General features: G+C 38.0%; 1 protein-coding gene across 2 annotated transcripts in view; it reads left to right on the top strand.

The window, feature by feature from the left end:
* Positions 1 to 376: 376 nt before the first annotated feature.
* The window catches only part of DMXL2 (Dmx like 2), a 47,581-nt gene continuing 20,823 nt past the window's right edge, over positions 377 to 27,134 (top strand). For both annotated transcript variants that reach the window (XM_058033545.1, XM_058033544.1), the window contains exons 1-20: positions 377 to 509; positions 8,515 to 8,640; positions 10,341 to 10,412; positions 11,059 to 11,137; positions 11,798 to 11,954; positions 12,315 to 12,381; positions 13,103 to 13,281; positions 13,597 to 13,780; positions 15,090 to 15,264; positions 16,010 to 16,243; positions 16,358 to 16,635; positions 16,805 to 17,501; positions 19,166 to 19,287; positions 20,344 to 20,433; positions 21,848 to 21,965; positions 22,716 to 22,835; positions 23,297 to 23,524; positions 24,149 to 25,828; positions 26,124 to 26,234; positions 26,931 to 27,100. In XM_058033545.1, the coding sequence (XP_057889528.1) occupies positions 423 to 509; positions 8,515 to 8,640; positions 10,341 to 10,412; positions 11,059 to 11,137; positions 11,798 to 11,954; positions 12,315 to 12,381; positions 13,103 to 13,281; positions 13,597 to 13,780; positions 15,090 to 15,264; positions 16,010 to 16,243; positions 16,358 to 16,635; positions 16,805 to 17,501; positions 19,166 to 19,287; positions 20,344 to 20,433; positions 21,848 to 21,965; positions 22,716 to 22,835; positions 23,297 to 23,524; positions 24,149 to 25,828; positions 26,124 to 26,234; positions 26,931 to 27,100 (4,974 nt within the window). In that variant the 5' untranslated portion in view covers positions 377 to 422. The remainder of the gene's footprint in view (positions 510 to 8,514; positions 8,641 to 10,340; positions 10,413 to 11,058; positions 11,138 to 11,797; positions 11,955 to 12,314; positions 12,382 to 13,102; positions 13,282 to 13,596; positions 13,781 to 15,089; positions 15,265 to 16,009; positions 16,244 to 16,357; positions 16,636 to 16,804; positions 17,502 to 19,165; positions 19,288 to 20,343; positions 20,434 to 21,847; positions 21,966 to 22,715; positions 22,836 to 23,296; positions 23,525 to 24,148; positions 25,829 to 26,123; positions 26,235 to 26,930; positions 27,101 to 27,134) is intronic.

The following is a 27,134-nucleotide window of genomic DNA, read 5'->3' as shown; positions in this document are numbered from 1 at the left end:
CCGTGCTCCGCATCTCCGCCGCGGCAGCCGTGCTGCCGTGCCTGCCGCCCGAGAGGCGAGTGGGGCCCGCTCACCTCCCGCCGCCGCCGCCGCCGTGCCCGCTCCGGGCCGGCCCTCGCTCCTCACGGCACCGACTCCTGACCACCCCCCCCCCCCCGTACCGGCCTCGCGCGCGCCCTTCACAACCCCCCCTCCAGCCCAGCCCAGCCCAGCCCCGCCCGCGGGCACGCGCACAGCCGGGCCCGCCCCCCGCGCGCGCAGAGGGCGGTGCCCGCGCGCGCGCGCCTCACCTGATCCGAGCGCTGCCCGGCGCGTGCGCCGCCGCGCGCGCCCCCCTCCCGCTCCCCCCCTGCCGGCCCTCGCGCGCGCCCGCGGAGCCATCCGGGTCCCGGCGGCGCGGCGGGGCCGGGGCCGGGGCCGCGATGCATCTGCACCAGGTGCTGACCGGCGCCGTGAACCCCGGCGACAACGGCTACTCCGTGGGCAGCGTGCAGGACACCCCCTTCACGGTAACGGGCGCCGCGGCCGGCCTGGGCCCGGCGGGCGCAGGCCTGGGGACAGCGGAGGGAGGGGATCCTGGCGGGCGGGGGGCGCTGCGGGTCTGGGGGCGGCCGGGGATCGCCTGGCAGCGCCCCGTGCTCTGTATCAACCGGGGAAACCCCCCGGTGGGTGTGCTCGGATTTCGCTGGGCCCTTCTGTCTGTCTTTATTTTAAAATTTTTTATAATATATTTTTGTGTATGTTTATATCTTATCTGCAAAGCGCACACAGTCAGTTGCACTGGGGCTCTGACGAAGCCTGCCCGCTACTGAGGAGCGTCTGCCTTCCATTACTGAGCCTTAACACACAAATTAAAAAATTAAAACACCAATTTGTCAAATGCTCCTCTCAAACTGGAAAAGAAACAGGAAAAGATGATAAAGAGACACACTAAGTGAATTTCAAGAGCCCCGTAGTTTATAAAACAATCTGTTTCTCATTCACAGGCTATTTTTGTTTATTGTCAATTTCTAATGTCAGTTTCACTCCGTTAGGTTACGTGTGCTTGGTATGCTTTGATTTTGGTGAGTGATCAGTTTCTGCAGTGTTTTCCTGCTGCCATATAATCAGTATCTTATTCTTTAGGTGTCACTTGTCTTATTGCATTTTATATTAACAAGATTATCCCAGGCACAAACCAGTTCCAAGCAAAATGATGCAGAACATCCTTTCTAGTGTAAGATAAATGTCAGCAGACTCGTGAAACATTTAAAGCTTGCAGTGAATTATCACCAATGTCTTATTTCAGTAATGAATGCTAGAGACTCTTAAGAAATAAAAGGTGCCATGTTTGTCTTTATTTTCCTCATTCTGCTGCTATGCAGCCATACTGCTATTAAAGGGACCTCTTTTACTTTTGATTTTTATATAAGAAGTCATTTACTCACATTCACATTCTAATGTGTTCCTTTTTACAATGGCAATTTGAAAAGTCAATCAAATAGTATTATGCAACATAACTTTATGCCCATTCTTGTCATAGCTTTGATAACATCAGTAATGAATTATAATGTGTATTGTGGTTTATACAAGAATTTTCCAAGAGCAAAGGTAGCATCTTCCGAAACGATGCAGGATTGTTTGGTAGGATTTAAATTATGGAACTACAAATAACAGACCACACTGTTTTTCTGGCTGCTGTATCCAATTTTTTTGTAATAGAGCAAATAAGGAGCTAAAGAGATAAGTATGCTTTAATAAATGTATCTTATGGACTTCCATAGCTGTAACTTTCTTCTGTGCTTTTTCTTCATTCTCTGTATTCATGGTATTATTTCCTGTTCTTTTAGGCCTTGATCCTAGAGTAAACTGTACAGGTAAAAACTACCTGCAAACAGGCACTTTGAGGTCTTATATCCAGATTCTTAGGAAATTGGTTACCCGTGTGACTTAGTAGAACCATAATCTACCATTGACTGCCAGCAGTTCATTAGTGCCTAACCTCAAATTCTGTCAGTCAACATCACCTGTCTGGACAGAGCTTTGTGCCCCCAAACCGCTGAGCTGTTTGGAGCCAGGACTTCAGCTCAGATCCCGAGGCAGGTTTTGCAGTTCAGGTGACAGAGCCTGACTCTGCAGACCTGCTCTGAAGCCCCAGCACCTGTCAGGCACTGGCTCACAGCACCAGCAGGGCAGGGAGAGGGCAGGAGGGCAAGGGAGATGTACACAGCACGCTGAGGGAATCCATAGGTGTCTGCAGGAATACATAGATATCTGCAGGAATCCACAGCTGTCTGCAGGAATCCATAGGTGTCTGTGGGAACCCACAGGGCTGTGGCACAGGAGCTGCTGTTTGTGTGCACATGTGCCCACTCACGTTTTGGTTGGTGTTGGGGCGTTGAGAATGCATGAGAACGGTTCAAAATTGCTACAACTGATTCATCGCAGGCACTTGAAAATACAGCTTTTTTGTGTGCAGAAATGAATCACTGCTGTTAAAAATACTCTGCTTAACAGCAGAATAATGGGTTGGGTACGTATATATATGTACCCACTAGTTAATAGGTTTGGAACTATTTCCCTTTTTTCTTGAGGAGGAGTAGGAGAAGAAACTTCCTCTTAAGATGAATGTACTTTAGATGTCCAAGTCCAGCAATCTTATGATTCCGAGAGAAGAAACACATTTTCTTCTAACCTGATTAGGGACATTGCAATTCTCAGGTTCTTCATTCTTCCCTTCTTCTGTGGTTTGTCCTTGGCTTGTTTACATGACTCCTTGCTGGGGATAAAGGTAAGCTTTTAATTTCCAAGTCGGTGTAGCTAGAGGTAAGATGATAACACAGTCTGCCTCAACTTTTTTAAAGCTTTGGTTAAAGTCATCTAGTTATTCTGAGAATAAGACAGGGAAATAAATAATTTTCCACTATTTTTCTCTCTGCCTGCTAAAACAAGTATTAGCAGCTGCGTGAAACCATAGAGATCCAAAGAAATAGAGACAGCTGTCTGTAGGTTGGCTACAAAGGTTTTGTCAGTGCTTATTCTGGAATGTGCAGGGTCCTTTCCTCCCTCAGCTCCCACATCTGCCTGCAGCAATCCTGACACACATCCAGCCTTTCCCAAGGAAGGGCTGAGGCCCAGAGATGTGTGTACCTGCAGGATGGTCTGGTAGAGCGGGTGATACACAGGAAAAACTGTTGGAAGGGAGATTAGAAGCAAAATAGCTCCATAATGCTATCTTGTACCAGACAGTCTCCTCAGCCTCCTTCGTCTGAGCTCTGAAAAGACTCTGCTTAAGCAAAGGGTCAAAGTACTGAGTGACAGAAGTTCTGGGAATAATTCTGTGCACTTTTCAGCTTGCTGTTAGTTCATGTTCTCATTTGAGCAAATATTGCTAACTGTGTTCCACAAGTGAGTTTACAGAAGGTTGAAGGTTTAGCTTTAAGCAGAGGGCCTTACAGCACAGACCCTGCCCTGACAGAAGAGGTGTTTGTGCCTCACAGTCTAACTGGTAGCTAATAAGCTTTTAAAGGTAGTAAAATGCATTTTTCAAACCACAGCTGATTGCGTTTAACTTTTGTTCTGAAAGAGCTGGTTAAGCAGCTACAACAGAATGGAACTGTTTCTAAGGTTAGTCTGGGTTTAAAAATGAATAGATAAAAATAGCTATGTCATTTACCTAGAGGCTGGATTCTGTAAGTATAAAAATTTCAAGTGTCAGACAAGCAGGAAATGATATTTACTTTTGCACTGATCGCGCAAAATACAAAACCATAAACATCGTTAATGAAATATCAGAAGGTCAGATTTGAGGGATATCTAAGAATTTTACTGATAAAAGTGAGAAAAATTCATTTGTTATTTCTCATTTTTGAAAAGGACAAGCTTCTTAATGTATTTCTTTCCAGTACTGACACTTTGCCTGGAGCTGCGTGGGGTGAATTCCAGAAGCTATTGCAAATGAGTTTCCCACACCCCTGTAAATTTGTTTACCTTGTTGAAACCAGCAAAACCTTCATTCACACAGATGTCCACAAGATACAGCAATTGAAAATAGGTTTGCTCTGCTGTGTTGGGTTCTCCTACGTTTTCACTACTTCATCCTACTTATTTGCAAATCCCTCTCAGTTATTTATTACTATTTAAATATATCTATATGTTCTGCACTGTTTTTATGTAAACTGGATTGGAGATGCTTAATATCTGAATCCTTACTAAGTTCTCTTATCTCTGTATTTTTAAGCATGTTGTAAAGTATTTAATCATGAATTTGTCTGAAATGTCAATTTAGGAAAGCCTGTTTCACAGGCCATGGGCTAGTAGTAAGTTAGGAGTTGTTTCTCAGTTATTTTGCTTGTTTGCATTAAGTGTATGTAATTCTAGAAGTACTTGGAAGGAGGAGGGGGAGGAAGTGCAAGTGATGTCCATTGATGAGAGCTTGGAAACAGTTCAGGATTCAGGTGTCTTCATTGCTAAGTGGAAGGTGGAGGAATTTCTGCCAGAAACGTAAAAATGAGTGTTGTTTTACTAGAGGAGTCCTTTAAGCCCTGTACAGACTTTCAGGTTTCAATAGATGTTTTAATTCATGTAATTTTAGATGTTTATGAATTTCAGTTTTTTAATAACACCGATTGTTTTTCTTCCACATCATTTACCATCTTGAAATGCCTCTGCATCCCTGATAGTACACACAGGAGCTTGAGGACTTGTGTTTTATTATGCTTATGCCAAATTTGTAAAGAGTTGCAGGTTATAGAAAGAGAATTTTTTTGGCTTTTTTTATACAGAGAGAAGTATTTGTTTAAGGAAAAACCAAGATGAGACTGTGAAGGAATAATTGTTTCCCTGTCTCTTAGTTCCAGAAGCAAACTGGAAAACATGAGCAGCTGAAAAAGACAGAAGCATGTGCTGCTTTCATATTATCTGAAAACTGAGGATATAGCATAAACTGTTAGACTAGGACACAATGTCCTACTTCTGTGCGGTGCTCCTGCATTCAATTAAAGTTTTGTAATTGTTCATTTCAGTGGTCCCAGATCTTGACAGATAGAGCAAACATTGGCAAACTACAGCTTATTAATTGCTTATGGATCTTGCAAGTCATCCTTGCATTCTGGCGGTTTTGCAACTCCATTTAATTTTCTCCTTGAAGTTATCAGTGACATTAGAAATGGAGGTTGGCAGATACTCCATGTGGGTGGTTCTTACTGCACTTGTTTTGTTCAGTCACTGCTCATAATTCTGTTTATTTAAGAGCTCTGTGCTGCTCTCATCCATTACTGTATCTCGGTGCTGTATTTTTCATCTTTCCTGTCTGTATGGCTTACCAATTTCCCATTCCTTTTATCAGGCTAGGCAGATTGTCAGTCTGCTACCACCAATATTGTGGCCTCTGTTTCTCTGGCAGGAGAGACCTGTGGTGGCACAAATGACCTCATGATGTTGTTGTCAGCTGAATCCTTAAGGAACTACTGATGTTAAATATTGTGACACTTCCCTGTTCTTTGTCACTGTGGGGTGTTTATGCTGCATTACCAGCTTAAGGACAAAAGAAAAGAGGATTTAACAGAAAAGTGTTCTCTTAAAGTATAAACATGTTAATATAATGAAGACATCAGAAAAGCTGCATAAAAGCAATCAAATGAAAAACTTGCTTTTAGGCATATAACATGAAATGTGAAAATGTCTTCCAATCATAAAACTATATGGACCTTTTTCAAATGTGTGTTCTAATGACTTCATAAAATTATTTTAAGATTTCATATACTTTCAAGAAAGAAGGCACATTCTTACGACAAATATCTACACTCAGAAAATGACCCCAGAACCACGAGGTAGCAGCACTTGCTCTAACAGCCTAGAGCTGAAGGCTGGTGTCCTGCTGCTGGGAAGGGGCTCTGCCTGCCCCCCTAACCAAGGGGTCCCCACTGCTGGCACAGGGCACTCAGGCTGCTGAGTCACTTGTTGGTGCAGCAGGAAGCACAGGCAAAGAGTAGGATGCCTACAAGTGACAGTAAGATTTCACAAAGGAAAGAGATCTCTGTATCTTGATGAATTAAGAACCACCTTTTCACTTACCTGTGTAAAAATATGCTAAATAGTTCATAATTAGCTGAAAAGTTAATGCTTTGTTGGTGGAAGAAGTGTAGGTAGGGGACAGAAAAGATGAAAAACTAAAGTGTTTGAAGAGAAACACTAAATTCTTTTGCTTCACAGAATAAACAGACATAGCCAAGGATAAATCATTTTCTGTTTCATGCATTATGAGCTGTGCAAACACATACAAATGGGCATGTTTAAGAACACTAAGCATAAGGAAATTGAAGTTGATAAGCCTTTTACTTTTACAGTTTGACACACACATACATGTCTCTTGCTAATAAAAATGCGACTAATCATAAGTTATATATAATTTAGCTTGAAATTTGCAACTCAAGTTATGAATACCAACAGTGAATTGAGGATTTGAAAGGTTCAAGTCCTTGTTTTAAGTGGATCAACACCTCTTTTTATTTAGATAATTTAAGTCCCATCTTTTAGTAGGTTTGTACTGGTAGTTATGGAGAAGACTGAAAAGAAGATGACTCAATTCTTTTCTGTTTCAATGCTTACCCTTTGAAGTTTAAGTAGGAGAATAAATTTCTTGTGAATATTTGAATTCTGAATAAATTGTTGGAACAAGAGGATGTGCTTTTATTTTCCTGTCTACTTCTGGGCATTCACATCCTGGTCTTAATCTTCTTCCTTCATACTAAGGAGCCCATACTGTTTCATCCAGTATTCAACACTGCTGGTGAAGCTTGTTTTGTAAAGAATACAGTATAAAAATAGGAAAGCAATGAAACAAAAGGACTTTCTGTTCAATGCCAGAACTTATTTCAGAATCTCATCTTTCTTTCTCTTACATCCTGGAAATAATCCTATTCAATTTTAATAATAACTTACTCCCTTCCAGACTGAGTCTAATAATCACATAGCCTAGTCATCAAGGAGCTGGGATATTCTGTTACACAGATAATCTCGCTCCAACAACCTTTTAGCAATGCTGCTTACATTGTGAATCACTCCAGTATCAGTTCCTCAGAGCTTCCCAGAACAGCAGTGTGGGTTATTATGTCTCACACAACACTGTGTCGTTCTATTTTTGTGAGGTGACCTTGGAAATCTTTTAGACAATCTGTCTTATCTGCAATTTTCATTTTTGTGTGTGCAGTTGTGTGGTGTATTAATTTCTGGGGATTGAGTTTTTGCTTTGCTGCTTGCATTGCTGTTCCTTTCTGTTCCATGCAGTGACGTACTTTCACTAAGTTAAACTCTTTTTTTCAGCATTTCTCACTTGTTGCTCCTTCCCAGGAGAATTAGAAGTAGACATAGAAAGTCATGAGACCTAAACTGTCCATTCTGATTCCAGTGGTGGTCTTACACCCTCATCTTAGTGCAGCCACTGAGGGGCACTGGTGGTAAATCAGTACAAATACAACTTTCATACATTTACAATAAAATAGCCTTTACACTGATTGATCTCAATGCAGAGGGCAAGGGCTGACTCAGTATTTTGGAAATTATTGTGAAAAATCCAGTGGACAAGTTAAAGTGACAAGTAATTTTGTACCATCTAAAATTCACTGTGGAGGACTTGCATTCTCTGCTTAACTCAGGTGTTATAAATTTCTGCCTACTGTATTGGAATCAGTGGAAAACTTGCTTTAAGGAAAGAAACTTCCAGCTTTAACTGGTTACTGTAAAAGGCTTAGTGGAGATTGATTCTAGGGAGAGATTTCTGTGCCTGAAGGTGGGAGCTCAATGGGACAGATAATCTGGAGTGATTAAACTTTTTAGAACAGGTGAAAGGTTGGCAGACAGGTATATATATTTATCCTGCCAATAAAAAGTGCTGCAGGCTGTTACTGTTCTATAGCTACTATGTAAACAAATTCTTTAGAATATAGAGTGTATTGCACAACAGTATATCCAAAAGAAATCTTTGTTGTTTTACAGTCTTACAGTAATATGACTTCTTAAAACTCAGAAAAGCCCAGAAATTACATTACTATAGAAAAGAATCCCTTAACAATCTTGATTTAAAAAAATAATAAAGAAGGCAGATGGAGGTACAAGACACACCTATTGAAGAAAGGTACGTGCAAATTCATTAAGAAATGCTCCTGGCTTGACTGCCTTGCTCTAAGTGTCAACAAGAATTGGAGGGGAGAAAAAAAATCTACTAAAACTTAAAACAAAAAAAAGTAAATGGAGAGCTCAAGTTTCTTGATTTCAATTTGGGATTTGAGTTGTTTTTTTTTTTTTTTTTTACTCTTTTCTGTTTGCTTTCATTTAAACCCTGATAGTGTTATGGTCTCCCTTGCTACTTTGTTTTTCCTTGTTGCTCATTGAATTAGTGAGGAGCAAACCCGCTACATTGTAACTTCCTGTTTAACTGGGATGTTCACAGCTTCCAAAAACATCAGTCCTGTAGCGAGTGTTTAGTTAGCTTTTAAAATAAACATTTAATTTTATTTCTTTTGAAAATTGTTTCAGGCATATGGCTCTGGTTGTGACATTGTTATTCTGGCAAATGACTTTGAATGTGTGCAGATTATTCCCGGTGCTAAACATGGAAACATCCAGGTCAGTTGCGTGGAGTGCTCCCAGCGACAAGGCAGGGTAAGGATTTCAATAAATCTGTATAGAAGTTTTAAAATTTGAGAACTCTAAATTAAATAATTAAACAGCAACATAATACATTAAGGGAATGAAAGAGTTAATTTCCCAACAAAGATCATGATTTATTGATCTGGGACTTCTGAGTAGCACCTCTTGTGTTAGTCTTATTCTTTCAATTTATTAGTAATTTGGGGGAGGGAGAAGGGTAGAGGAAGCAGGAGACATGTTGGAACAAAGGTTTTATTCCCTTTCTGGGACCTGCAATAAGAGGTGTGACAAGATGTGAACAGATGCATTAGTTACAGTACAATATCAGAACTGGGATGGTACTGAAATGATGGTTACTGGCTCCATTTTGTGTGCTTCCATCTAACAAAAGAAGAAATGGATAAATCATTTATCTATACATACATATATGTATGTGTGTCCTGCAAAGTCATGAATTTGAAATACATTTAGAAAGGCTTCAGCGTGTTTAGTGTGTTTAGAAGTGCTACACCAAGAGCTGTCATAATTGCATGGCCCCTTGATTTGCTTAGTGGTTTCATTCTAAATCCCTAAACAATGCTAGAGAGACAGGTTAGAAAGAGGAAGGAAAAAAATTTTCTAGGAGTTCCAGTAGAGCACTGAGCAAATTTTGTTTGTCAGTTGTCACTGCTGACTAGAATTAAAAATTGGTACCAGTACTGAGGGAGCCCTAGTTAGGATTTGGGCAGATTTAGTTGGCAGAGCCCTTGAACGTCAGCAGCACAGTCCCAGTAAGAGTGGGAGAGAGATCCCAGCTTCAGAGATGGTCCCTGCAAGACCACCACAAACCCCTGGGTGGTTCTGCATTCAGGACTCTGAACACACAGTCTGTTCTCTGACCGACTCTGTTGTTGCAACCTTCTCTCCCCCTCCCCCTAAGGAAGAAATAAGATTTCATAATAAATGCCATGAAACTTTTGCATCATTTCCGTTTTGAGGAAACCAGATCCTGGATGGGAAGGACTTAAACAGTTTTTCTTTAAAAATCTTCTAAAGAAGAAAGAGAAGTTTTAAAGATAGTTAGAAGTATTTAAAGGATATGAGTATTAGGAACAGGCCCAGATAAATACCTAAGGAATACTATTTTGTGTTTAGAGATTTCTGTGAAATAAGTGAATGAAAGAAACTGAAGGGTTCAATGGCATATGTACTTCAGTTTTTCTATTTACCATTTATATCCTCTCAAAATGTATTTGAATGCTAAAAATAGAGTTGCATTTCTTTCTGCTTTTTATAACTATTATTTAGTGATACAAAATGTAATCTAGGGACACAGACACTAATAATTAATGCATTAGTTAGCTGTGAAGTACACAGAACACGAGCAGAAGCAGTGAAGGCATCAACTTTCTCTTGTGCATTAAGAGTAGTTGCTCTAGATGACTGTGACTGTGTTTGTGCCACTGAAAGAGATGTTTGCCCTGTTTAGAGTTAAAATGTGAAAGGTGGGTTTATTCAAGAGTGTTTTCCTCAATTGCCTTAAGAAAATATACCCATAACACAGTTAATTACATTTGTACTAATTTCACTTTTCAAGTGAAATTTCAACCCTGGCACATAGAAGAGGTACTGGAAATTCTTTAGCTAATTTGGAATACTAAGGAGCACTTACTCCACTTGCCTCCTAACCTTACATTTTGAGTCTTCAACTTTTTTTTTTTTTCTTTCCCCAGATTGCTGCATCATATGGAAACGCTGTTTGCATTTTTGAACCACTTGGTATAAATTCTCATAAAAGAAATTGTGTAAGTGTGTATTTCATTATTTTAATTCTCTTAAGGCTCTTAGAAGAGGCAAAAGTCTGTCTGCCAGTTATTTTTATTATATTATGTTGGCACACAACAGAAAAATGGATAAACAGTTTCCACCAATCATAATAAAACTGGATGGGTAGACTCTTTCAGTGAATGAACTGTGGACTGCACTTCTCCTAAGTTCCCAACATTTTGTTCTTGAGTCTCATACTAGAATGACAAGCTGGTATTTCTTATTTGTGAAGTTATGAGAGGTGCAGGACAGACATACAGCACAGACTTGTTTAGTGCACCTTGACTTATTTTAACAGCACAGACATGGCTGAGCGCTTGACCACTGAGGATGTTCTCAAGCAGGTTTCACAATCTTTGTGGTATCTATACTGCCATCCCTTATGTTCCTCTAAATCTATGGTCACAGTAGTTCAAAAGTAATCTACAGAAATATTTGTATGTGGGACAAGTCCAGATAGATTTTACAAAACAATTTAAAAACATACTAAAACTAGATGTAGCAATCTATCACTTAATACTTTTGCAGCAGGCTTAATAGCAATTTCATATAGAAAGAAATACCAATATCTTTATTTTTTGCTGTTGATGTGAGACTTAATCCTTGACTGTTTTTACACTACAGCAGCTGAAGTGTCAGTGGCTAAAAACTGGGCAATTCTTCCTCAGTTCTATGACTTACAACCTGGCCTGGGATCCTCAAGGTAATGCATCATTTATGAAATATTTGGTCAACATTTGTAGTTAGAATGACTTGAACACAAAATATTGTTAATATAATAAAATCAGAGCTTGAATATGCAGATTTTAAATTACCTCTTCTCAGGCAGTGTTGCATAAAATGTGAGGCTACAGTTAACATTTGTTAAGATGCTGTGCCAAGTGTTTGCCTCTCTTATGTAAGATTTTGGGTTGGGAATCACAGTGCTAAGTTGTTAACTGACTTAAATTGTCACTAATAATCATTTAAATGAAATTTTAGCACAATTGAACTCGACAATGTACCTAGACACAAATCTTTATAAGATGTCTTTGTATTTATTTGTGATATGAATAGCTATTAAGCATCTGCAACATTTATTGGTAAATACAATTCTATGATTCAAAGTTCTCCTTTTAACAATGCAAAAAGAGGAACAAAATAAATAGCCTTGGTATTCTTTCTTGAAAGATACTATAAATTCAAAATGTTTTAATAAAACCAGCTGGGTGAGATGATGGAATACCTTATCATATTTAAAATGGACTAAAGTTTAGCATTCAACCTATTCTGGATAATTCACAACAAAATATGATGAGAGGCTTAATCTTTCAACATACCTTCATCATCCTGTTTCCATAGCTTTGGTATCACTCCCTTTCAGGTAACAGGTTATTGACAGCAACAGACTTTTTGCAATTGTGGGCCCCTCCATCTGATGACATTCTAGAGGAAGATGAAGATGATGATGCCAGCAGTCAGATCAAGGATGATAAAGTTCTCCCAGTTCTAAATGACTGGAAATGTGTCTGGCAGTGCAAGTGAGATAATTTTTGTTTTAAGACAAATTGCAATGCTACCTCACCTATATTTTAAAATGTACTTTTAAATACCCTAAAATTCAAACAATAGAAGTTATTTCAAATAAAAAATCCTCACGCCTATTGAATCTAACCTAGCTTGCTGTATTTAAACCAATTTTTTCAGTTGTCTTTTCAATAAAGTATGAAAACACTTCTTTGCTCCTACTATTCAAAAAGTATGCTTAAAGAAACAACTATAAAATACTTAATCTAATATTAAATTTAAATAATTAACAGTAACACTGAATCAACTGAATACCTATGGACTAATATTTTAGAATAAATAGACCTTACTTAACTTGCTCTTTTGTTCTCTAGGACTGCAACATCAGTACATTTGATGTCATGGTCTCCTGATGGTGAATATTTTGCAACAGCTGGGAAGGTAAGGACAAAAAGAATAATTGAGTTTTTGCAGTATTTTTCATTTGTCTGACAGAAGTAATATGTATAGACCTGAACCATACATTCTATTGTAATCTTAGCAAAGGTAAATTATGATCTCATGTAATGCTGTATTTTGTGTAATTCCATGGATTTTAGCAACAAGAAATTGGATTTATCTATGTACTCCTACTGAATACATGAGTAAATGACAGTGATACAGACTTGTATGTATGTATGTGTTATATTTTTTTTAAAAAAAATTTTTTAAATGTAGTATACTTAGATGAATTTTCAGATATATATAAACAATCTTTTCTACTTCTGTTGAAAGTAATGAGATCATTATGATCTGGTATAATATGCACATATCTGGATAAATTAAAGAAGGTTTTTATTTAGTGAATTCTGGGTTCAGTTATCAATTCTATTTCAGTTTGCAATACTTTTTGTCAAATCACTATTCAAGCTAAGTTTTCAATTAATAATTCTCTTTAATGTCACCCTCTCATTTGAATGATTCCTTTTGGTTTACAAGTCTCAATAGGTAAGCACTTTTTACTGGCACCTACTGTTTGTTGAACAGCGAGATGAATTTTAGTTCTGAGCCAAATTTTCATGAACAATACCATAACAGCAGTTGCTTATTGCTTGTGATTTTGCTCTTGTTACATTTTTAATTATAGCTACCTAAACCCCTAGCTTTTTATTGGTTTACCTAGGATGACTGCCTCTTGAAGGTTTGGTATCCTATGACTGGTTGGAAGTCATCTCTCCTGCCCCAAGAGAATGAAGAAAAGAAAAAAGGCTCAGAAGATGTGCAGTTTTCCTTTGTTTATTTGGCGCATCCCCGAGCAGTGACAGGATTTTCCTGGCGGAACATCAGCAAGTACATGCCCAGGTTTGAAAGCTGCCTTTTTTCAAAAAGCAAGCAAGCCTTTGATCAGGTGTTTTTTTAACATTCTGCCTAATGTTTTGCCATCAAGAGCATGAGACTCCTCTTCTTATACTTTCAAGAAACAAGGCATGGCAATACCTTCCCTTTAAGTTCTGTATCACCAGGTTTAAAAATGATAATCATGTTAACCTTCAGTTAGGGGAGAAGCAGAAATTTGGATAAAACAGTAACTACTAAATTCTTGTACACTCCCCTAATTTCTGCTATGTCTATGTAACTGAGTTCCCCAGACAGTAATTTTGCTGTCTCTGCCATCAGGGGGTTGGTCTGTAATGTGTTACTCACATCATGCCTCGATGGCATCTGCCGGCTGTGGGCAGAGACACTGCTGCCCGAAGATGCTCTCCTGGGGGAGCAGATCTGTGAAACCACCACCTCCAGCATCAGCAGCACCATCTCTCAGTCTGGAAAGCAAAAGGACACTATACAACATGCACTAGAGGTACACGTAAATACTTAATTTGTGACATTTTTATTTCAGGATTCTCAAAACTTTAAATATTGAAGGATATAGAGCTCTAAGAATGTATATTATGTAATACCTATATGCATAACGGAATAACCTGAATTATTCCATATCAGGTTTTGAAGTCTATTACTAAACACTGAAAAAGTCAGAGACTCCAACTCTGCATTCATACACCATGTTTTTAAAACTCAATTTGCTTTTTTTACAGTTAGCTAACAGTGATGGGAAGAGACAATCTTTAATGTGGAATAGTAATGATGGTTTCATTGTGATTTGGTCTGAAAGTCTGCAATTATAAAGACAAAATAATAAATAAAATCTTAAATTTTAGTTACTTCATTAGATAATTTTGTTTCAGTGACAGTCTTATATTCTTAGTGAGTCTATAAAGTTTTCAGTAAAAGAAAACCTGTCTGTAGAAGCAGCTGCTCCTGGTCAACCTTAACAAGCACCTTTTTCTCATGAGAAAGGGCATACCAAAGATCATCTGCAGCTACAAATGTGAGTGTGAGAATGTTTCAATTAACTGTGTGGGATGTGTGAGAGTGTCCAAGACAAAAGAGAAAGAAACATCTGTTCTTCCATTTAGTTGTCTGATTGGTCAGTCTTTAATCACTGGCTGTGTAGTTGATCCTTCTTGTGCACAGAAAAAACATATAAATACTCAAGTGTGTTTAATAAAGATGATCCTCTAGATGACAAAGTGGTGGTCTGTTATCCTCAGCACTACACTATCAATATAAAACCAAGGAAAGATAAGAAAACAAAAAAACACCTCACCACTCATTTCTAGACCATTACAATCAGATGAAGGTTTTACTTCTTAAATATCATGGCCATCAATAAATAGGGAGCTTGGGAGCAATTACACTTCAGACTGTTAAATCACTTGTGCTCTTTATATGCTCAGAAATTTTCAGTCATACAAAAACAATTCATTATAAAATTATATTACAAAAGTTACTGCTTTTAGATTGTTTTAATTTTGTCCATTAATGTTGTGCAAAATCCTGTGTATTTTTTGTGGTGTTGTTGAGTAGATATTAAAGGAACTTTTAGAAGACTGTTAGAAGAGATTTACTTTTGGGTAGATCAGAAGTACATAATACATCTAATTACTAATTAGATGTATCATGTTACTAATCTGTGTTGAAATATATTTAAAATAATCCTTTTGAAATTAGTCTTCATTTTGTTAGTAGAAAAAAGCTTTATGTAAGTGTAACTTTTTATCTGACAATGTTTTTGGTATTTATTAATTTATTTTTTATAACTACAACAGACAATTCATCATTTGAAAAATATGAGAAAAGGACAAAGGAGATCTTCAGTTCTTGTTACCCACACAGATGTACTGCCAGATCAGCAGGGCATTCATGAAGTTCAGCGTCACATTTCCCATCAAGCAAATGCACTTGGTCACTTCCACATAGCAGCAAGCATCAACCCTAATACAGGTGAAATACAAACATTGATTAGACTGCAATAATGTGTTTGCACAACGTGGAAAAAATAAAGGAAGCTGAGCTTTGTCTCATTAAATAGAGAGAACTTGTAGGAAGTCTGTTATTTGGCATAGGGTTTTTTAAGAAAAAGGAAGCTGAATTTGTTCTGAATACCTTCAGAATCTTTATGAGCAAATGAAATTCATTTTTGCAGATCAGAAAGCAAAAGAAGCATAAATTTCCAGTCTGGTTGGTGTTTGATTCTTGGGTTTGGAGGGCCATGGTATATGATGAATAGAGTAATTGCATCCTGCAGAATGTAGTGATTGAAAAAGACTATCAGAGTCTCTTAGTGGGAAAACAGCTGATTTTTATAGAATAATGCAGAACATTTTTAAAGAAGGAAAAGATTAAGGAGCAGTGACTTTCTTTACCTAAAATCCATACATGAAAGTCAACACTGCAACATATGAAATTGAGCAGTTAGAACCACTAAATATCATTTACCATTCACATAAGAATAAATTTTCATGTAAATGTATTGACCTTAAAATATCTTTACTGTTTTCATTACAATTGGATGTAAAATCTTGATCTTTACCTTTTTAATCTTGCAGGCACAAATTATGTTATACCTAAAATAAGTGAAATGTGTATATGTACATATATATATATGTGAATAAAAAGATGAGTGGTTAATACATAGCTTTATATGGTTTAATACATAGGTTTTTTATTTGTTTCAAAATGTCCACAGATATTCCTTCAGTGTTGGCTGGAACTGCTTTTAATACAGATGAAGGAAGTGGAGGCTTTGTTGTCCACTGGCTGAATAATAAAGAATTTCATTTTACATCCTCTATTGAAGTATTCATGCAGCATCTAAGACAAATTTCGGAACAACAACTAGAACAAGATTTTGATATTGAAGCTGAAGAGGAAGAAGAAACAGAAGAAAAAGAAAAAGGCTTACATATGAAGTTAGATCATGGTTAGTAATCTGGTTAGTTCTGACCAGCTAGTACTACTAGCAGATTAAAAAATTCTGTGTTGAATGGAAACTGATAGGGATGTCTTTGCAAAAAATGGCATATTTCTGTTGCAGATTTGTCTATAGACAGAGAATCAGAGACAGGGACTGGTACAGGCTCTTCAGAACATGAAGATGGAGAAAGAGAGGGAAGCCCCAAAACATCTCTGCTAGCAGGGCCTCGCCTGCCTCTGCCCACAGTTTTGTTGGACCGGAAAATCGACTTGCTCCTAACAGAATGGAACAGGAATCCAGATATGCTTTTCACTATCCATCCTGTTGATGGGACCTTTCTAGTGTGGCATGTGAAGTATTTAGATGAACACACTCCAGGCATCTTTCGACAAGTTCAGGTATGGCATATTTGAAATGGTTTTATTTTTAATGCTAACATTGTCCTTTGCTTTAGAGCTGAATATCAGTAGGAATTCTGTTTAAGTACTTCCTGTAAAATAGCTAACGTTTATTCAGGCTGAAGCTGAGTTCATATATTCTGATTTTTTTCTTTTTCCTTTTTTTTAGGTTTCATTTTCTTCTAGGATTCCTGTTGCATTTCCATCTGGAGATGCTAGCTCCCTTAGCAAAAATATTATGATGTATGCCTGCCCCGTCTTTGTAAAAGACAGCAGCAGTGCTGCACAGCAGAAAACAATGGACTTTCCAGATAATACTCTAGCAAATAAAGGACCAAGCTTTGCCCAGGACAGTGCAAATGTGAATATAATTTCTCCTGTGGTAATGATGATTTCCAAACACATAGATGGCTCTCTAAACCAGTGGGCAGTTACTTTTGCTGATAAATCAGCTTTCACTACTGTGCTAACTGTATCCCATAAGTTCCGGTACTGTGGACACCGCTTTCACCTCAATGATCTGGCCTGCCATTCTGTTTTACCATTGCTGCTGACATCTTCTCATCACAATGCTCTGTTAACTCCTGAGTCAGACACCTCCTGGGACTCCGACAGGATAAACAGGATGATGGATCCTATTAAGCATAAGAGAGGTTCTTCTAAGCAGCAGCTTAAGAATGCAGCAACCCGTACATTCCATGACCCAAATGCAATCTACAGTGAGCTGATTCTGTGGCGAGTAGACCCCATAGGACCTTTATCCTACACTGGAGGAGTGTCTGAGCTGGCTCGAATTAACTCTCTTCACACCTCTGCTTTCTCTAATGTAGCCTGGCTTCCAACACTCATTCCCAGCTATTGCCTTGGTGAGTGTACCTGGCATGTTTCCATATAAAGTTAACACTGTGTGTTGTAGAATTAATGTGTTACAATAAATTACTGTTTTATTTGGAGTGTATTTACATTTACTTTTCAAAAATTTCCTTTTACTATGCAAATTAAGCATTTTTACTTTGTTTTAAGCTACTGCAAATCACTTGCAGTGGTCTGAGTGTGTCTGCAGTCGCTGTGGATCAGCTGACACTCAGGAACTCCTTTGTGTGAGTAAGCACTCCTTGCTCCCACAGAGAACAGGATGCTGCCTTTCCCCAGTGCTTCAGGCAGCTTCCTTGAGTGCTCTCTGCATTGATGTGGTTTGCAAATGCAAGTGTGCTGATGGCTGAGGGTGCTGGCCACGTGCAGCTGCAGGGACATTGGCTTGAACAGAGCTAGTAATTGGACCACCTGGACATCAGAACTATAGGGGAAGATTTTCAGCCAAAACTGGCATTAAATTGGCTCAAATCCCTTTAAAATGCTGGCTTAAAAGTGCTTAGGAGGTCCTGAAACAGTACTGAAGTTCTTCAGACCACCAGAAGCTTACAAAAGCCCAGTTAGAACCCAGGATATTTATAAATAAATAAACTACATTAACTTTACAGAACTGCAAAGAACACTTTTTCAGAGGTCAGACTGTACAACGTCTGATGTATGATGCCCTTGGCCAATTCTTCAGTTTATGTTTTTAATTTTAGAGCTTTCCATTGCAATTAAGAAAATTACTTCTACAAATGTTACTCTATGAAGCCACACAGATACTTATTTTCTAATTGTCACAAAGATGTGTTGTAGTAGTTGTCATCTTTGTATACAGTACTAAAAGCCATTTGTACTGTGGGTGTAGCATTAAATTTTATACTAATGCAAAGTTATAAATACATAATATATTTCATTTAAAATAAAACAAATTCTTTTTCTCTACTTACATAGTAACATTCTGGGCTGTCTGTATCCCACAAAGTGTTCTAAACACAAATAATGAGCTGCATTCTTGTAGTTTGGAGGAAAATGGATATCACAGTGTAAAGCCTGTTGTATGTACTGTTGAGAAACAAAAAAAGACACTCTTAAATTTTTCATATCTTGTTCAGAACTCTAGACATATCTATTTTTCCCTCCACTTTTATGTCTGCACTTCAACTGCAGGGCAGAAGGGAATATTCATAGAGATTAATTTTATGTAAAGAGCCTAGGGTCAATAAACAAAGAAGAAAGCTATGGCTGAATAGCTTCCCCTTACACTCTTACGTTGAATTGTCTGTGACAACCTTGGGAATGTGGAGTTGGCTCTTCCAAGCAATGCCCTGGAGATGACAGCAAATCAAACATCACCAGAGTAAAGAATGGCAGCCTTCCCTTAGGTGTACTACAGACTGGGGCATGTGTGAATAGTGTTTGTAAACATACATGAGTTCAGCTTAGATTGCTGAACCTTTTTGAGGAGTTCTGGGTACATTCATGAACAGAAAGGGAATTATTTCAAAGTTCAAATGATGTTGTATTAATGCACACATTTGCTTAGGTTTTTTGCTTCAATGCTTGATGAAAATTATGTTTGAAGCATATTCACATAGTGAGGATTGTAATAGACTGCTTGGTACCATTGACTGCCATTTTTTTCTTCATGATTTTTTTTTGTGTCTCCTATTAGGTACCTATTGCAACTCTGCTAGTGCTTGCTTTGTTGCATCAGATGGCAAAAACCTGAGGCTCTATCAAGCTGTTGTAGATGCACGAAAGCTTCTGGATGAATTATCTGACCCTGAATCATCTGTAAGTTCTACATGGTTTGGTTTGAAACTGTTAAAATACAACTAATGTAACTCACCTTTGCCCCCTTCCAGTGGTTTGCCTTCCTTTAGTTCTGTGTGATTTTTGTGCCATTCCATGTATAGATCTTATGTATTACATCTTGCATAGTTGCACATTTTGCAGCTCTCTTTAAGCATTTGCAGAAAAAATGCAGCTATTACTACTAAAAGTGTCTGCACTGAACCAAAATTTCCCAAACAAGTTTCTCCAAGCTGTGGCAGGCAGGAAAAGGAAAAATAGGATTTCTTAGTTTGTCCTCTCAGAAAAGGGGAGTCAAGAGCAAGAGGGAAAAGGAAAACAGAAGAGCAAGGCTGAGGTGTATCCACCTAAGTTACATCTATATATGAGGAAGGGCAGAGATGGTGGGATATAAGGGAATCAGCTAAGGGTCATGTTAGCTTTCTTTTTTCAATAACTAATTTTTTCATTCTTTTTATCTTTCATTTCTGTGACTTTAGGAAAAGTAAAACCTGACCTTGTACTGTTATTGTATAAAGAAACACATCTTCAATTTTTTTCCCATTCTTCTGTTATTTTATAAACCATCTTGCAAGACAAGGCCTGTCAGTATTCAGATCAGTCTGAAGAATCTGTTCTAGGAGCAGTGACTATGAACATTCCAGCAAAAATCAATAGAGCTTTCAGCTTATATATAAGCTGTACTGAAGGTGTTTTCTACATGTTGTGACAAAAGCTTGAAAGAGAAGTGAAAGGGTATATTGTTTCTCATTGCACAGACACATTATGTGGTGTTATGCAAGGATAAATCTTTAAATTAGCAACATTTAGCTTCCATAAAAACTGGTGTTTCATCCCCATGAAGAGCTACTGACTCACAACAGTGCACATGCTTTGATAAATACATTATTCATGAGTGTCAAAGTGACAACTGCAAGAACTCTGTTACAGTTTGTGCCAACAAGAAAAAATCGAAGCATCAGTTTATCATAAGCAACTGCAATTTTCTTCTGTCCAAAGGAAAAATATACTAATTCTACTCATTTTTCTCTGTTTCAGAAACTTATTGGGGAGGTGTTTAATATTGTGAGCCAACAATCTACTGCTCGACCAGGATGTATCATTGAGCTTGATGCAATAACTAACAAAGTAAATAAATGGTTGACTCTCTAGGGTATCACATAAGGGTGTTTAATAACTTTGTTTGTTAATTAGCCTAATCTGTTGAAATGGCATAAAAGAACATTACATTTTTCTAGGGTGACAATGACTGCTTTGAATTTTTGTGAATATTGAGGTACCTTGAGCATTTTACTAAGCCAAATTTTGTTAGCTGCTAAGAGCTCAAAGTTCATTTTTAGAGTAAAGCTATATTTTCTAAGCATATTATTGAAGAAAACACAACTTTACTAAAGAATGATTTCCATGGTATCATAATTTAAAGGAAATAATTACAATCCCCTCAAACACAAAAAAACCCAAAAATAAATTTTAAATAACTTTTAAAAGCCCAAACCTAAAAATTGGATCTGACTATCCAAAATGTAAGAATGTAAGAATGATAGCCAGGTATGACTTCAAGCTTTTTGTGTTTGTATTGTAAAATAAGTTTATTAATTAACACAGCTATACTTCTCAATCAATGAGCAGGTAGGATAACTGAACCTTCTTCTTAGTCACTTATTTTGATGATATATACTATATATGCTCCAATGCTGTTTTCTGTTAGCAGCTTGCAAAAACAGTGAGTTTTACCAATTTTAATTAGAAAACTATGGAGTTTGGACATTTATAAATAAGTATTTCTATATTGTCAATAAATTTCTGTATCAGTATTTCATGTATCAGTAACATAAAATCTTCAAATTTAGGTTCAGATTTACAAAACATTTTCCTATAATTTTTATAAATGAGTGCAAAGAATACCATCTTGTTTCTCTGGGAAAAAAAAAAAGTGTTTTGCAGCATCACTTTGCCATCACTCTATTTTAGGGATATATTTTTCCTTACCAGCAGGGAAGGATTTCACCATGAGCAGCCTTCTCTGTAGCGAGGTGGAGTTACTGTGAAGAAATACATTGCTGTCAGAAAAGACAGATGTTAAGATATCTGAGAGAAGGAAAATCTGCAATTTGTTCCCTTTTTCAGATTTCCCAAGCAATTCGCTGCAGACATGTCCTTCCACTGAAGTGGGATAAAAGTCTGAGACTTTTTGCCACTGTTATTTATTCAACACCAAAGAAATAAAAATGAATAGATGAAAATGAAAAATGAAATCAGATACTAATTAATCTGTCAATAACTGCAGCAGAAGTATTATTACAGAATTTGTCTGTCCTGGCAGACCTTGGTGAAATTATTTCAATATACAAATGATGAGTTCTAGAACATGCTGTTCATAATAAGAAAGGAAAATATTTGTTTTTTCTGATGATAACTTTAAACTTTATAAAAGAAAGTCTTCCTCATTGGTAGCTAGATTGCACTGAGGAAATAATTAATTGCATTAATACTAAATATTGCTGTACTGTTCTGGAAGCATAACAGTTGCTCAATGTTTCAGTGTGGCTCAAACACACAATTGCTTCATGTCTTCCAAGAAGACTTCATTTTGGGATACAAACCACATAAGGAGGATGCAGAAGGGAAGGAAACTGAGATATTTTTCCAGCCATCACAAGGTATAGCATGAACTCTAACTAATATGAATTAAATTGGTAGCAAAAAATGTTTTTCGGGAATACTAAAATCTGGCTGGCATGTGGTAATTTACTTTTAAATGAGAATCTGTAAAATTTAGTGAAATGGCTGTCATGTATTGCTCATAGGAATTGTTGCTAAATGGTGTTAAACAAAGAGTTTCTAATAGCCTGGAGTGAAACAGCTTGTATGACAAAGTACATTTTTCAAAGTGTTTATGTCGTATATAAAATGTGAACAGAATAGAAGCACATTTTCTGCATCAATAGGTAGGTGCAGGTAATGATGCCAATATATCTGGCTTTCAAGTTAACACAATGGAAAATCACTGGAAGGTTTGGTAGTAGACTTAAAACTTCAAAAGAAAAAGGAAGACAGGTAGAAGAGTCTTTATAATCTGGCAAAAAAGTTCAAACTGAATGGAAAGGCAAATATCTAATAAATTATATATGCCCATTAATATTCAGATTGTCTGTAAGTCAGTATCTATTTTGTAATTCTTCTGTTGTCATGAGTAATCAAAATGTCAATTGATGCATGCTGCTAATGATACTGTTTCAATATTTTGTTTTATAATCTAACCATTTATTTCAAAGATGAAAATGGGGATTTTATTGTCAGTTTTTAGGGCATCTTTTGCTACGGAAAAATTGTTTAGTTTAAATATAAATTTCATGACCCTATATCAATATATATGTTTAAATATTTTATATATGATGTGTAAATTACAGGGTATCGTCCACCACCTTTCTCAGAGAAGTTCTACCTGGTTGTAATTGAAAAAGATAGTAGTGGCTGTTCTGTTCTTCAAATGTGGCATCTTCATCTCAAATCTGTCCAAGCCTGTTTAGGTGAGTGGGTGCTTGTAATTTTCTTTGACATTTCTATCATATTACTTAAGATAAAACAAATTTTGGTGGTTTATTATAAAACAAATTGTATCACCTTTGCCCAGCAGAAGCCTAGAAATCAAGAATCTTCAGAATAATATATCAATGTAATAGAAGCAGTAAACTTCCTTACAAATATTGATGGCATTTTAAACTACTAACAATATTAAAATGTGTTGATGGGATAAGGAATGTACTTAAGCAGTGGCTTCTTTATTTCAAACTATCAGTATTTCAGAATGTTATGGATGTCTTAAATGAATAGTCACAGCATGCAATAAAACTGGCACAGCATGCACACATGGTGTAATGATTTTGTGTGCAACTTGAGCTCTTGTAAAAACAAATAAATTTGATTATCAGATATTAATGCTTTGTCCCTATAAACAATTTTTTAACGCTGCTGGCATTTTTTAATATAGCAAAATCAACTGAAGCATCTTCAGCAGATAATAAGCTTAGTGTACCTGAACAGAAGACTGTGGATTCTTCTCCAGATGTATCGCCTGGCATAAGTCCCATACCACGATCTTCATCAATTGCTAACCTTCAGACTGCCAGTAAACTCATTCTGAGCTCCAGACTTGTGTATAGCCAACCCCTGGATCTTCCTGTTGGTGTGGAAGTAGTAAGAGCAACTCCTTCAGCAGGTAACTTTTACAATTTTTGCTATATAGTTGGTCCACTGATTTATCTCCTGGTTTATAGCATTGTATCTCCCCAGCCTGTAAGACTCTGATTTACTGATACAGAAAACACAAAGGACTGAAAAGGTGCTTTCAAATCATCATACCCATGTCATGTTACTCTTCTGTAAATGTATCAAGTCCCCACAGGAATGCTGTTCCTGAAACTTACCACTCTAATAGTTGGAAATGTAAGTTTTAGTATTAATCTGTTAATGAACAGTTTATACCCAGTTGCTCATTCGCCAGCATTCCTGTGTTTGATATATAGTGGGTTTTTTACCTGATGCACTAACACCTTCTTCTGTTTGTCTTTGTATTCCTCTCATTGTTCTAAGCGCTCTTCTCTGAATTAGTTCAGTACCAGTTTATCTTTGAATAGTGACCAGAAATGCAGATAATAGGTAATGTTCAAGCTGCAAGACTGTTACCAGCTCTGATATTATTTGCCCTTATCCAAATCCAAATTTTAAAAATAACACCACGTTGTAAAGTTCTCTAGCAGTAGGTAGACAGTGTTATATCTGCCTTAATCATAAAGGCATTCTATTGTGTATTACTAAAAGCAAATGTTTGTTCTGACTTCAGGTCACTTGAGTTCCTCATCAATATACCCTGTCTGCCTCGCACCGTATTTGATAGTAACGTCCTGTTCAGACAACAGAGTGCGGTTCTGGAGATGCACTGTAGAGACTGACCTGAACAGCAGAGCTGAGGAGAAGGAGACCTACCACTGGAGAAAATGGCCTTTAATGAATGATGAAGGGGAAGACAACAGCAGTACAGTGAGCATAATAGGAAGGCCGGTTGCTGTTAGCTGTTCTTACACAGGACGTCTTGCAGTAGCATACAAACAACCCATACAGCATAATGGGTTTGTTTCCAAAGAATTTTCCATGCATGTTTGTATTCTTGAATGTGAGTCTACTGGAGGATCAGAGTGGGTTTTGGAACAGACAATTCATCTGGATGATTTAGTAAAGGTTGGAAGTGTTCTTGACTCAAGGGTCAGCGTGGATAGTAATTTATTTGTTTACAGTAAGTCAGATGCTTTTTTGAATAAAGACAAATACCTGGTGCCCAGTATCAAGCATTTGGTGCATTTGGACTGGGTTTCAAAAGAAGATGGTTCACATATATTGACAGTTGGAGTGGGTGCCAACATCTTCATGTATGGAAGGCTTTCAGGGATTGTAACAGATCAAACCAGCAGCAAAGAGGGAGTAGCTGTCATCACCCTGCCTCTAGGAGGGAGCATAAAACAAGGTGTGAAGTCAAAGTGGGTGTTGCTGAGGTCCATTGATTTGGTTTCATCCGTGGATGGTACTCCTTCCCTGCCTGTGTCTCTATCCTGGGTGAGAGATGGAATACTGGTGGTGGGCATGGACTGTGAAATGCATGTTTATGCTCAGTGGAAACACGCAGTCAAGTTTGGTAATGGAGAAAGCGACGTTTTTCCTTCTGAAGACTCAACAACACAAGATCCATTCAAAACAAGCGCAGTGGTGAAGAAGACCAGTGTAATTGATGGGGCAGGTGTTGTGGATGATGTTTTTGGCACTCCAACTGTAATTCAAGATGGGGGCCTCTTTGAAGCTGCTCATGTTCTTTCACCTACTCTACCCCAGTATCATCCAACCCAGCTGTTAGAACTGATGGACCTGGGTAAAGTTCGCCGAGCCAAAGCCATTCTGTCGCATTTAGTTAAATGCATTGCAGGAGAAGTTGCAATAGTCAAAGACACAGAAGCTGGAGAAGGGACTGGTCCTAAACGCCATCTTTCTCGCACCATCAGTGTGAGTGGCAGCACTGCCAAGGACACCATTACTGCTGGGAAAGATGGGACCCGAGACTACACAGAGATAGACTCGATTCCCCCACTGCCGCTGTACGCACTGCTTGCTGCAGATCAGGATGCCACCTATGTTGCCGAAGAAACTTCTAAAATACCTCAGGGCTCTGAAGACCATGCAAAGAGAAAAGCAGAGGATCAGTACTCAGATCTGTTCCAGGTTCAGCCTGTTACAACCGAAGACTTTATAGATTTCGAGCCTGAAAAGAGGGAGAGTAAATCCAAAGTTATTAATCTGTCACAGTATGGGCCAACTTACTTTGGCCGAGAACACGCCAGTGTCCTTTCAAGCCACCTGATGCACTCAAGTTTGCCAGGCCTCACTCGACTGGAGCAGATGTTCCTTGTAGCTTTGGCAGACACTGTGGCCACGACAAGCACTGAACTAGATGAGAACAGAGATAAGAATTACTCAGGTTAGTAACTGACATATTATTGAATTAACATTCTTATTCTTCTCAGCAAAGGTAAACTTAGTCCTTGGGTATTTTGGGATGACAAAGCTGAAAGCTAGCATCACTTATTCAGGTTAGATACAGCAGGAAAGAAAAACAGATGTAAGCAAGAACTTGTAGTTCATACATAATAAATAACTTGTAGTTCAGGTTCTCAGCAGCCTTGACATACATTCCTCACACAATATTATGATAAATTGTCTCCATGCCTACTGTAGTCAGCTGCATGTTTAAAAGTGTGTTTCCTGTGGCACAGGAAGAGATACCTTGGATGAATGTGGCCTCCGGTACCTGCTGGCCATGCGCCTGCACACCTGCCTGCTGACATCCCTGCCTCCCCTGTACCGTGTCCAGCTGCTCCACCAAGGTAACCCTCACAACATCTGCTTACCTTTCATTTATAACGTCATATTTCTATTCTCTGCATATTTTCAATTTCATTAAGGCCATTATCTTGCAAAGGCTTGATGTAGGCTTCCCTACATGCACTGTAAATAGCTCTAGAATAGAAGATTCTGGCCTATCCAGTTTGGGGCATGAACAAATTGCCCAACCAGATAAAACACAGATTATATAGGTAATTGATTATTTCCTTACATAAGCATGGGTTTATCTTAAAGAATATCTATTATTTTCATCACAGCTGGGTTTTTTTTGGTTTTTTTTTGCTTAATCTGAGTAAATGTTGTGAAATAAAAAAAGTTTCACAAAAAGCAAAGAAGTTACCACCTAAAGAGCAGAGAGAAGGGTTTCTAGCCCAAAATGGGTCTGCTTCTGGGATAACAGAATATTTTTCCTTCTGTCCTTCAGTATAAATCTTGTATAGTTTTGAATGGAATACTGGAAAATTATGAAAGAAGTACAGAGTAGAGGACATCCCTAGCAAGCAAAAAGATACTTCAGCTGTTCCTTTAACAGCTCTACTTGCTTTTGAGGGAATCAGTGTCTCTCAGATGTACCCAGCTCTTGGGTTGGAGGCCCCACTTTGCATCCCTGAAATATTCCATTTACTTATTAGCAACTCTTAGTCTTCTGAATTGTACCGGTTCATGTTATTGTTTAGGCCTGTCAACTTGCCATTTTGCATGGGCTTTCCATTCTGAGGCCGAGGAGGAGTTGATCAATATGATTCCTGCTATCCAGAAGGGAGACCCACAGTGGTCTGAGCTGAGAGCGATGGGCATTGGTTGGTGGGTCAGGAATATCAACACTCTCCGAAGGTGCATTGAGAAGGTACTTTTTACTGGTTACAAACTCTAGCTCCATG

The sequence above is a fragment of the Melospiza georgiana genome, chromosome 13 (genome assembly GCF_028018845.1).
Source record: "Melospiza georgiana isolate bMelGeo1 chromosome 13, bMelGeo1.pri, whole genome shotgun sequence".
Taxonomy (NCBI): Eukaryota; Metazoa; Chordata; class Aves; order Passeriformes; family Passerellidae; genus Melospiza; species Melospiza georgiana.
This window is presented reverse-complemented; position numbering and strand designations above follow the sequence as displayed.